The 12,219-nt window shown below is 51.5% G+C and overlaps 1 protein-coding gene across 2 annotated transcripts in view; it reads left to right on the forward strand.

The window, feature by feature from the left end:
• Positions 1-12,219, forward strand: part of Trak1 (trafficking kinesin protein 1) — a 107,397-nt gene that overhangs the window by 26,606 nt on the left and 68,572 nt on the right. For both annotated transcript variants that reach the window (XM_051140312.1, XM_051140308.1), the window contains exon 2: positions 3,314-3,508. Coding sequence is in view for 1 of the 2 variants with exons in the window: in XM_051140308.1 (XP_050996265.1) it covers positions 3,314-3,508 (195 nt within the window). In the remaining variant the exon portion in view is untranslated. The remainder of the gene's footprint in view (positions 1-3,313; positions 3,509-12,219) is intronic.

Consider the following 12,219-nt stretch of genomic DNA (forward strand, 5'->3'; position numbering starts at 1 on the left):
AGCCCTAGCTTTAGTCTTTGTGTGGGTCTCCTGCAAAGCTGCCCTAGGCTTCCCTTGCTCCCTCTGAAGTGGCCTCCCCTCCTACCGCTGGTGCCAACTCTTTCTTCTGAGAGTGTGGTCAGGCCTTGGCTGTCCCCTTTAACTGGACTCCCTCTGTCTTTCCTGTTCTAACTGCACCCACCTCGGCATGTCCATTTCCCCATGTGGCAGGTGATGATTCCATAGCCCAGAGTGTCCCCTCTCTCCTGCCCTTTCTACCTGGAGCACATTGGCAGGTGAACCGGCCTCATCCTCACCTTTATCCGGGTTCCCAGTTTCTCCGACCGTCCGCCCTGAGCATCTGTTTACCTTTGGTTTGGCTTCTCCCAGCTAAAGACTGGTTCTTAGCACAAAAGCCTGAACCTTAGTTCACCTTCCTGTCTTATCCAGCTAGGTCCACATAGAGTGCACTTGCTTTCCCAGTTGACAAGACTCTTGCTGCTCCGCACTGCACTTTACTGTTGTAGGCTTCCTGCTGAATGGACTGACCTCACGGCTGTGCCAGAAACCCATCGTGGTTATCATTATGTGTCCTTGTGAGTGAGCACAGAGTAGAAAAGTCTGCAGGGCACTGTGGGTCTGTTGTCACACTGCTGTGCTGCAGTTTAACTAAAAAGACACTCGGATGGCTGTGGGGGAGGGTCACAGTCAACTTGGGTGGCTGTGTGGGAGGGTCACAGTCAGCTTGGGTGGCTGTGTGGGAGGGTCACAGTCAGCTTGGGTGGCTGTGTATGGGAGGGTCACAGTCAGCTTGGGTGGCTGTGTATGGGAGGGTCACAGTCAGTTTGGGTGGCTGTGGGGGAGGGTCACAGTCAGCTTGGGTGGGCTGTGTATGGGAGGGTCACAGTCAGCTTGGGTGGCTGTGTGGGAGGGTCACATTCAGCTTGGGTGGCTGTGTGGGAGGGTCACAGTCAGCTTGGGTGGCTGTGTGGGAGGGTCACAGTCAGCTTGGGTGGGCGGTGTGGGGGAGGCTCACAGCCAGCTTCAGTGGGCTGTGTGGGGGAGGGTCACAGTCAGCTTGGGTGGCTGTGTATGGGAGGGTCACAGTCAGCTTGGGTGGCTGTATGGGAGGGTCACAGTCAGCTTGGGTGGCTGTGTGGGAGGGTCACAGTCAGCTTGGGTGGCTGTGTGGGAGGGTCACAGTCAGTTTGGGTGGCTGTGTATGGGAAGGTCACAGTCAGCTTGGGTGGCTGTGTGGGAGGGTCACAGTCAGCTTGGGTGGGCTGTGTGGGGGAGGCTCACAGCCAGCTTCAGTGGGCTGTGTGGGGGAGGGTCACAGCTTGGGTGGGCTGTCACAGTCAGCTTGACTGTGTTCAGAATCACCATAGAAACACACCTCCAGATGTTCTGCGAGGTAGTTTCCTGAGAGGTTTCACTGAGGTGGGAAGAGCAACCCTGTCTGTAGGCAGCACCATTGGATCCACTGGACTCCTGACCTGAATAAAAAGTAGAAGCAAGCCTCACACCAGTGTTCATTTGTCTCATCTTCCTGATGGGGTGCAGTGCTGCCAGCCATTTTGATGTCTTGCCACTGCACTTTCCCTACCTCGGTAGATTGTGTCTCCTCAAACCGTGAGCCAAAGTTATCAACCCAAAGCCTTGTTGTCCTTAAGTTGGTTCTTATCAGGTGCTGGTCTCAGCAGCAGGAGAGCTGAGACCTACTCACCATTCCACACCCTTATATGAGCACAGCCTGGACCTGGGGCTGTGGAGTCCAGGGGTGAATCAAGGACGCCTGTGTGTGCGAGATTGCCATCTCACAGCTACAGAACTCAGAAGACAGGACTTACCAACAGAGTAATAGGAGTTCTGACAAGGCCCTGTGGTTACGGGGAGCAACAGAGAGACTGACTCTGCTTGAAGGGGTCAAGGCCACAGTGTGTCAGAGAAGGGATCATGGTCCAGCTGTGCCTGGGAGGATGGCCGCTGCGGGTGTATTTGTTGGATCCACACAGGAGGGAGCCCAGCTGTGGTGGAGCCAGGACGTGGTGGTTGTGCTCGCACATGTCTCCTATGCCTCTGGTACTCAAGGGATGGATGGACGGAATGAAGGCTGGAAGGAGGGAGGGAAGTGTGTGTGTGTGTGTGTGTGTGTGTGTGTGTGTGTGTATGTGTAACGAAGGATGGGAGGAAGGAAAACGGATGCGTGGCTAGGTGGACTGGATGGATGGACCAATATACTAAACGCAGGCTAGCTTCTAGGTGAGAAGTCAGCTTCTGTGGTAAACACAGCGGGAAGCAATCGGGTGCATTGGTTAAATGGTAACTGGGTTGGCTTCTAAGTGGGTGATGAGAGGAGACAGCAAGAGAGCTGTGGGCCGAAGACAAAGGCTTGAGGCCGCCAGTTTCCCTTCCCAGGCACTCAGCAGGAGGCGCAGCTATGGGAAGCTCTTGGCAGTCAGCATGCAGAGTTCTCAGCTTGAAACACTTGTCTTTCTGGACTCAGTAATTATACATGCTTACGGGCTGCAGTGTCACAGTTTAGTACATGTATATGTTGTATGCAGATCCAATCACGCTATTGGTTTATCTATCACTTTAAACATGCACCTTTTATTTCATGGTGGTGGGACCATTCAAAATTCTCGATGCTCGTTATTTTGAAGTATACGCTTAGTGGCTGTCAGTCACAGTTGCCACATGTCTGGCTAGTTTCATGTCAACTCGACACAAGCTAAACTCATCTGAGGGGAGGGAGCCTCAAGTGAGAAAATGCCTCCATAGTATCAGGCTGTGGGCAAGCCTGTGGAACATTTTCTAAATTAGTGATTGATGTGGGGAGGGTCCACTGTGGGCGGTGCCACCTCTGGGGCTGGTGGTCCTAGGTTCTACAAGAAAGCAGGCTGAGCAAGCCCTGGGTAGCAAGTCAGTGAGCAGCGTCCTCCACGGCCTCTGCATCAGTGCTTACCTCCAGGTTCCCGGCCTCACGGCTTCTGTATGGAACTGTGGGTGAAATAAACCCTTTCCTCCCCGACTTGCTTTGGGCATGGCGTTTTGCCACAGTGACAGTGACCCTGACTAAGACACCATTCCTGGCTGTACAGTGTTCTAAGATTTGCTTACTGCCTTCCTGCACCACTAAAGCCCATTACACGTCTCAACCTCAGCCGTTCTAAGTCCTGAGAGTGGAGTTCAAATTAGAAAAGACCCCAGATGCGTCCTTGCCTGGAGCTTGCATGCTGCAGAGGCCGTGAACACAAGTGATGGGCCTCAAGCTTAGCCCTCAGGGCAATAGCCAGAGTGGGTCCTCACATCTCAGTCTTCCTCTCTCCAGACGTGTGCAACAGCACCAACCTTCCAGAAGTCGAGATCATTAGCCTGCTGGAGGAGCAGCTGCCCCATTACAAGCTGAGAGCTGACACCATCTACGGCTATGACCACGATGACTGGCTGCACACGCCTCTCATTTCCCCAGATGCCAACATCGACCTCACAACCGAGCAGATTGAAGAGACGCTGAAATACTTCCGTAAGTCGCTGTCCCTCTCTGTGGGCACAGCAGTGTGATGACCAGTCCTTCCTTGCCAAGGCCCCAGGTCAGGTCTGCCGTCTGTGGAAGGGTGGCCAAGGGGGTGTGGCCAAGAGGGTGTGGCCTTAAGGGTTAGCCATGTTATGGGTCTTTTTGGTCGACCAAGCATTTTCATTTGAACCATGCAGAATAACTTCAAACTATTCTCATGTCCATTCTTTTCTGGTTTTAAAAATAATTATTTGTAAAATAATAATAATAATAATAATAATAATAATAATAATAATAATAATAATAATAATAATTTGCTCTGGGTGTAGTGGCGCATGCCTGTAATCCCAACACTTGCGAGGCAGAGGCAGGTGGATATCTGTAAGTTCGAGGCCAGCCTAGTCTACAAAGTGAATTCAGGACAGCCAGGGCTACACAGACAAAGCCTGCCTCAAAAAACTTAAAAAAAAAATTATTTGTTATTTTATTGTGCATTATTTTATATGTGTGTTTGCCTGCCTGTAAGTATATGCAGTACCAGATAAGGCCAGAAGAGGGAGTTTAATGCTCCAGAGCTACAATTACAGATGGTTGCAAGCACCCTGTGGGTACTGGGAATTGAGCCTGGGTCCTCTATAAGAGCAACTAGTGCTCTTAACTGCTGTGCCACCTCTCCAGCCCCATCATGTTCCTTATAAATGCCCTCTGGGAGTGAGTCTGTTTGCATTTGAAAACAAACCGTCACAAAGAAACCTAGGCAGCTCCTTCGGTGTAGACAGAGCAAAGCATGTGGGAGCTGGTTAAGCTGGAATTCCAGGAGTCAAACCCTGGCAGTATGGGGTTACGCCACTAGGTGGCAGAGCCTCCGCCTGTCAGGTGAGACACTTAGGGAGGCCTCAGAGGGTGGCGAGGGACGGAGAGTGCAGTGTGATGGCACTGCTGACAGGATAATGATTTAAACATTAATATTCGATGTAACTAATGTTTATCCAAATGACAGCTGCTTTTCATTCCTTTGTCCTCCTGTCCTTTTTTATTCTTTCAATGGTGGGATTTGAACCAAGGGTCTTGTACATGCTGGGACTAGGCAGTGCTCTACCAGTCTGCAGTGCACCCTTATAAAATTCTTTTCTTTTTTCTTTTTGGACAGAGTCTTACTTAGGTAGCCCAAGATGGCCTGGAATTTTCTATGTAGTCCAGGATGGTCTCAAATTCATGGTGATCCTCCTGCCTCAGCCTCCCAAATGCTGAAATTATAGGAGGGCGCCACCACACCGGGAAATACATGTTGCTTTATTTCTTCCCATGGTGGGATTGAATCCAGGGCCTCCAACATGCTACCAAGTGCCCTGTCACAGAGCTACCTCCATCCATGTAGTTCGATTCTGTAGAAATTCACATGTTCTGGGGCTGGAGAGACGACGGTCGCGCGGTTCAGAGAGATTTCTGCCCTTCTCGGAGACCACAGTTCAGCTCTCAGCGCCTGGGTTGGGCAGCTCACATCCATCTCTGTAAGCCCAGCTTCAGGGAATCTGATGCCCCCTTCTGGCCTCTGTGGGTACTGCATGCACGTACATGCCAAAGTGCAGATACGCATCCGTGTAATTTCTAGAAGTCTTAGGACTAAGTTAATGTCCTCTTTGACATTTACACGTTGTTTGTTTCTCATTTGCATACCCATGTGTCATCAGGCTCACCGCTTCTAAAGAGGCAAACCAATCCTGCCTCTGTCACTGAGAACCAGCTTGTGGCACGTCCCTGAGCTTTCTGCAGCTATTTTTCACTGGTGTAAACCAGTCTTTCCAATTTCCAAGATCACGTATAACAAACAAGTTGGGACTCTAGGCCTCTGCGTTAGGGTGCACCGGGCAAGTCTAAGGTTCTCTGTATTGGGTACTAATAAGAGAGGAAGTAGGTTCGAATCGACCTGTAAGTTCACTCTTGATGCACTCCCCACAGCGTCTTTGTGAGCACGGCCGAGAACCTGGCCAATAATAATAAGGGCAGAGGATAGAATGACCCAGACCCAGAGTGTCTCGTGTGCCTCCTAGTGGGTCGGAAGGCCTTTGTGGCTCCATTTGTTTAGCCAGGGCGTCTGCACCAGCAAGGAGTGTGGCGTTGCGCACGGAAAGCCAAGTCACTTCTCTTGTGGGGTCTGTATTTTTCGCCTGTGGGAGTCCACAGTGTAACTTGAAACAATTACTTTTGCGAAAGCGTGTCATGTGACCTGTTCCTCTGTTGGAGCCTTGCTGCTGTCTCTGCCACGGTGGGAGGCTCCTGGTTCCTTCTCACACACTGACTGACCACAGGGGTGCGCAGCCTAACTGGAGCATCATTCGTGGCAGTGCTGGACCGTTTTACAGGGCTGCCACACAATTGGCTGGTTGCACCCCTATAGGACATCTGGGGCAGGCAAGGCTGCCTTGACCTAGGGCTAGTGCAGAGTTCCTACGGTCTCTTTACCCAGAGACTCAAACAGGGCTGTGTCTCTGATTTTTTTGTCAGTTAAATGTGTAAGAAAACCCTGGTAGACTCGCCAGTGGGTCCCATGGTGTGAATACAACTGGAGGAACTGAAGTGAACACAGAGCAGGCCTGAAAGTGCTCGAGACTGGCTGCGTTCAAGTCTTCTTGTTCGTCTTTCTGTGGGTTCTTTCTGTGCTTAGAGCTAGGTGGCTGTTTGTTAATGTCTATTAATTGGAACTGGAGAGATCGCTCAGCAGTTTTAGGAGCACACACTTCTCTCACAGAGGACCTGAGTTCAGTCCCCAGCACCCACATCAGGCGACTCACAACTGCTCCGCGGGATTGGACGCCCTCTTCTGGACTATGTAGGCACTGCACTCACACATGCACGTGCTCACACATACACAAACACATATAATTAAAAAAAAAAGAATTAAAAAAAAAGTATCTGTTAATTGAACAACCAGGCACTGGCTTTGAAATGCAAGACTTAAACTGAAGTCCTGAGAGCCCACAAATAGTCTGTAAAGAGAATTAAAGTCTTGTGAACTTAGTTATTTCCGTGAACTTCCAGCTGAAATGTAACATTGTTCCTTGTGTTCAGACTGGAAGACCAGGCAGGACTGTTGCAGCAGCAACCTTGCAACTTTGTTACCTGTGCAGAGCAGAACTGCTTGGACGCTGCCCCGCTGTGGGCAGCCACTGGGAAACCTGCCTTTGCCCGGTGGCTGGGTGAAGATGTGGGGCCTTGATGCGGGGTGTTGCTCCAGTGCAGTGGACCTTGGTACCTAAGGCGTTTGTTGAGCAGCTCTTACGCCAGCAGCTTTGGGTTTCCTTGGGTTTTAGTAACTGGACAGACACAGCTCTTGCCCTTTGCAAGGACAGAAGTGTAGGTGGTGAGGAGAGGAGGAGCAAGGGGCCGCTCTGTGAGTGGTATCCTGGTTTTGTTTTTGTTTTTGTTTTCTGTTTTCTTATTCTCAAGACAAGGCTTTACTAGGTAGCCCTGGCTAGCCTAGAACTCAGAGAGATCCACCTGCCTCTGCTTCCTGAGTCCCGAGGGATTAAAGGTATAGCCTTACTTTTTATTTGTATTTTTTGTGTGGCATATGTGTGCTCGTATACGTGTGCATGTAGAGGCCAGAGGATGGCGTTGTCCTCCTCGCTCCGTCTCTAACACGGTTTGTTCAGGGATTGAACTCAGATCCCCATGTGAGCACAGCAGGCACTTATTGACTGAGCCGCCATCCCCGCCCTGTTTGGGTTTTGTGTGTCTGTTTACATATCTGTAACCCAGGAGATACATAAATCACCACTGTCAGGCCATGTGTGGGTGGCTAAGAAGACATTGTCCTCTGGTCCCCTCCTAGGTCCACTGTGGGCATTGTGTAGGGCGGTGTCCTCTGTTGCTGGTGGAGTTGTGGGCACAGGGCTCCCAAAGGTGAGAAACCCGATGCAGGTAGTTACATCTTACTGTAAAACCAGAGCAGATGCACCCTTGCCATCTCGTGTGGGGTAAGAGCTTCTCCTTCCTGAGAGGACAGCCAGGCGCTGCCTCTGACCTTTGCCCTCGGGGAGCTGCCAGGCTGAGGAGAGGGAAAGCTTCCACCTCTCTCCTTCTGAGTCAAACTTTCCTTCCACACTGACCTTTCCGGCATTGCTTCAGCAATTCCCCAGCCGGCTTCCGATATATCGGAAAATGCAGAGACAAGAACAGCTTAAAGAGTACCTGTGCTCCTGAGGGAGGGCCATTTGAGGTCAGACAGCTGCACAGGAAGGTACGAGTGATCCATGCTTAGCACTTCCTGTGTGCAGGGCCTTCTCACCCTCGTTTCTCCTCTCCCTAGTCCATAGCCGAGGATCCTAGAAATCAGAGAGGTTAGGAAGTTTCCCCAAAGAGAGACACAGCGAAAAAGGGGTGCTAACATTCAAACGTGGGTCACTTGGTCACATTCTACCCACTCTCAGAGCATCAGAAAAGGGGAGAAAAATTCAAGGTTAAAGCTCATCTGGTAAAACACAAAAGAAAACCTCTGTTCCCCTAGACCTTGGTGTTGAGATATGTTAAGAGGCCTTTATTTATAAACTTCATAATCCACAGAATTAATTCTCATGGCTCATGTATAATGTGTGATGCGCACTGCCTCGTGGGCTCTGATAGTGTCCTACGTGCTTAGAGCAGTCATGCCCCACTCAGCAGGCACCAGGTGCAAAGGTCACCATGTTTGTTCTTAAGTGGCCATGCTCATGTTGGTTGTCCCTCCTTGGCCTCTTATGGTCAACACAAATTGATCCATGAAGGACTTCTCTGTGCCACACCTGGGGCCTGCTGACCACCTGTGTCACACCTGGGGCCTGCTGACCACCTGTGTCACACCTGCGGGCTGCTGACCACCTGTGCCGTACCTGGGGACTGCTGACCACCTGTGTCACACCTGGGGCCTACTGACCACCTGTGCCACACCTGGGGGCTGCTGACAACCTGTGCCACACCTGGGGCTCTGACAACCTGTGCGTACCTCGGACGGCTGACCACCTGTGGTCGTCACTGGGGCCTGCTGACCACCTGTGTCACACCTGGGGCCTGCTGACCACCTGTGTCACACCTGGGGCCTGCTGACCACCTGTGTCACACCTGGGGCCTACTGACCACCTGTGCCACACCTGGGGGCTGCTGACAACCTGTGTCAAACCTGAGGCCTGCTGACCAGCTGTGCTATACCTCGGGTCTGCTGACCACTCCACCTCTGAGATTACCTGGAAAAAAGCAGGACCTTAAACAAACAGGCCTCAGAGTGTCACCCCACTGTTTGCTTTCACTGTGCTTTAGTCCAACCAGCCAGGGTGTCTAGGGTGGGACAGACACAGTGGTCCTTACAGCACTTGAGTTCTTGCTGAGGTTTTCTGACTAAGGAGGTGGACACATCTCTGCTGTTTTGATCTTTACCATGTCCTACCTAACCTTGGACTGTGGCTTGTGCAGGCTCTTGGTGGGGTAGTGAGAACTATGTCCTTTTTTCTTTTCTTTCTTTAAAAACAAATTTTTATTATTTATTTAATGTATATGAGTGCTCTATGCATGCCAGAACAGGGCATCAGATCTCATTACAGATGGTTGTAAGCTACCATGTGGTTGCTGGGAATTGAACTTAGGACCTCTGGACTCTCCAGTCCAAGGACTACATTCTTACCCTGACACCTTGACTGTGCTGCCATGCTTTTAGTAGAGAGCACCTCGCAGCAGGCTCTGTCAGCTCTGGCTCTCCTGGCCCTTGTACAGAGCCTCTTTCCTGGCTGCTCTCACATGCTGCGGAGCCTCTGTAGCAAGAGAGCCCCTACTGGGGAGGGTGCTGGGTCCTGGTTAAACACGAGGAGCCTGACTCAGGGTGTCCCCACTGAGCGTTTCATCTCTGGGCAGTTACACTGTTTGCAGCAGAACCCTCCTCCCCAAGCTCCTCCTCATCCTCCACCCACCTCCCACACTGGCTCTCTCTTCCTCCTCATCCTCCACCCACCTCCCACACTGGCTCTCTCTTCCTTCTCAGAGCCTTTCTCTTTTTGAACTCACTGTGGTGCCAGGCAGCCTTGAGCTGTGGTTCTCGCTCCCACCTTAGCCCTCCCCACGCTGGGATACCGGGACTGTACCACCACGCCTGGCCCAAATGTGCATTTCGTACATAAATTTTTTTTTTCACCTCTCCTGACAAGCTCTTCTTATCTATTTAAAAGGCTGAATGTGATTAATTTATTTGTTTTTGTTTTAGTTAGCGTGTTGTTTGATAAAAACTGGGGTCTCCTCCTCCTCTTCCTCCTCCTCTTCTTCTTCCTCTTCTTCCACCACCAACACCAGGTCCTATTGCTTCTAGATGCCAGCAGGACCCAGCAGGATAGTATATATAAGCAGTTTGCTCCCAGCCACCATTTCTGGACATTTTAGAAGTCTTACACGGTATCAGAGGAAGGAAATCTTTTCTTTGCTGTTACTTGTACAGATGACCAAGCCTTATCCAGGAGAGGGCACTTAGAGAGGGACAAAGGCAGGCTGGAAGTGTGATCAGTCATTTCAGGACGTGTGTGTGTGCACAATTAACGAAGAGTGTGTGCACACGCGTGTGTACTCATGAATGCACACACACGTACCTTCGGGGTGGGGGGGCCAGTGAAGAGGCCCTGTGAACTCCCATTAGCAGGGTCCCCTCTGGGCCCATGTTCCTCTATGGTTCAGATGTCTGGGAATTGAAGGTGGGAGCAGTGTGGCCCTGCCGCCATCACATTCCACCCAGCTGTGGGTCTGGGCGGGCCCTGGTGCTGGAGGAGTGAGTACCCTCTCAGGTTCGTGAACAAAAGCAGCCACACGTGAGAATGCCTGGCCGCCCTCGGACCCTGCCCTGGGCGCGGGTTCTGGAGAGCAGCCCACACTCATGGTCCCATGCCTGTCTTCTGGCATTGTTCATCTTTTTTTGATCAAACTGGCTTCCAGCGTTATCTTTTTCTGCTCAAGAACAGCATGGTTGGCAAGCTGCTCTGTACAGATTGTTTTCTTCTTGTGTTAATTCAGCAAGTTTGAGACAGAGCTAGACCCAGCTCGGGTGGGAAACTGACATGACAGCTCAGCTCTCACTTTCGCTGTCCCCAGGCTGCTTTTCTTCAGCAGGGTGTGTGCAGGAGCAGGATTTGGGGGTCTTTTGAGCCTGTGGTTTGTGTGTTCTGAAGTGATGGCATCAGCTGTGCGCCATGCTGGCCACAGGCATGAGCTTTCTCCCCCGGACCTTCTGTGCTGCTGACAGGTGGTGAACTAAGGCCCAGTTAGGCTCCTTAATGGTGCCAAGATACATTCTCTCCCCGGCCCTTCCAGCGAGGGGGTTGCTGCTAATGACAGCTGCCCAGAGACCCAGGCCATGGGTCTTGCCCTCTCTCTGTTTGCAGGTCCTCTCCTGGCAACTCCCACTCCTTTCTTTCCTGTGGTGAGGCTGCCTGTCCTGGAGTCAGAAGGGGCAGCTTACACCAAGCCGTTCCCAGCAGACTGCCTTCTGCCACGAGGTCTCACTGGCTGCCAAGTGACATTTTTCAGCTCTGAAGATTGGAGCGCGGGAGCGCGAAAGCTGGAGCGGCAACCTTCCCTCTAGCCAGGTCCTCCCTCTCTTCAGCCTCGCATCTCCGGGCTTTGGATGGCTGTGGGCAAAGGCGGTGGTGCTTTTTAAGGGCTGGAGGTGGAGAGCCTGGGGGTGTGTTGGGAGGGGTGTTGAGACCCTGAGATCTACAACAGGGCTCTGGTACTTAGGCTTAAGCGTGGTGCTTCGAGCATCATTCCTCACTTGGCGATTCATGTTTCCTCTTGTGTATGAGTGTGTTTACACACATATATAAATTTGTTGTTATTGTTGTTGTTTTCCGAGACAGGGTTTCTATGTGTAGTCTTGGCTATCCTGGACTCACTCTGTAGACCAGGCTGGCCTCGAACTCACAGAGATCTGCGTACTTCCACCTCCCTACGACTAGGGTTACAAGCGCAGGCCGCCACACATGGCTTATAAAAACTGTTTTATGTGCTTGGGTGTTATACCTGCATGTATGTCCGTGCACTGTGTGAATACTTGCTACCTGTGGAGGCCAGATGAGGGAATCAGATCCCTTGGAACTGGAGTCACAATTGTGAGGCAGCGAGTGAGTCCCGGGAACTGAACCCAGGTCATCTGGAAGCCTCTATAGCCCGCACACCCTATTTAAGACACAGGTTCCAGGAATCAAGTCCCAGTTCTGAGCTTTCGTAGCTTCCCTCCATATAGGGCATCCTGCTCTCCTCTGGAGCCTCCTGGGTAACCCGTCATCTTGCTGCCCTGGGCCTGACCTTCCTCCTGGCTGGGTATGATTTATGCCCACAGCACCTGTGTCCTCACTCACATCCGGCTGGCGTATTCATAGCCACCCCGTGCAGAGACACAGTGAACAATGCTTATAGAAAAGGTTGTGTGGCAGGAACAGAGCAGTGAGGCACACCTACCCAGCTTCCTAAGATGGATTAAAATAGCTCTGTGTGAGTCTCCTGCCCTGTGCGCATCCGTTGGCGTGTTCTCTGCTTGCCTCTCTTTGGATATTCACTGTGGTGTCATGGCGTCCATGACACCACCTGTTCCTTTTAAGTCTAGTTGGCTATATTTTCCCTACAGTATTTAAGTTGTCACACTTGGTCCAGATCTTTTAAGCTGGCTCTACCTATTCTCTCTCCCACCTGAGACCTTTCGGAGTGGCCGTTGCTTC

This window comes from Acomys russatus, chromosome 32, assembly GCF_903995435.1.
Source record: "Acomys russatus chromosome 32, mAcoRus1.1, whole genome shotgun sequence".
In the NCBI taxonomy this organism is placed as follows: Eukaryota; Metazoa; Chordata; class Mammalia; order Rodentia; family Muridae; genus Acomys; species Acomys russatus.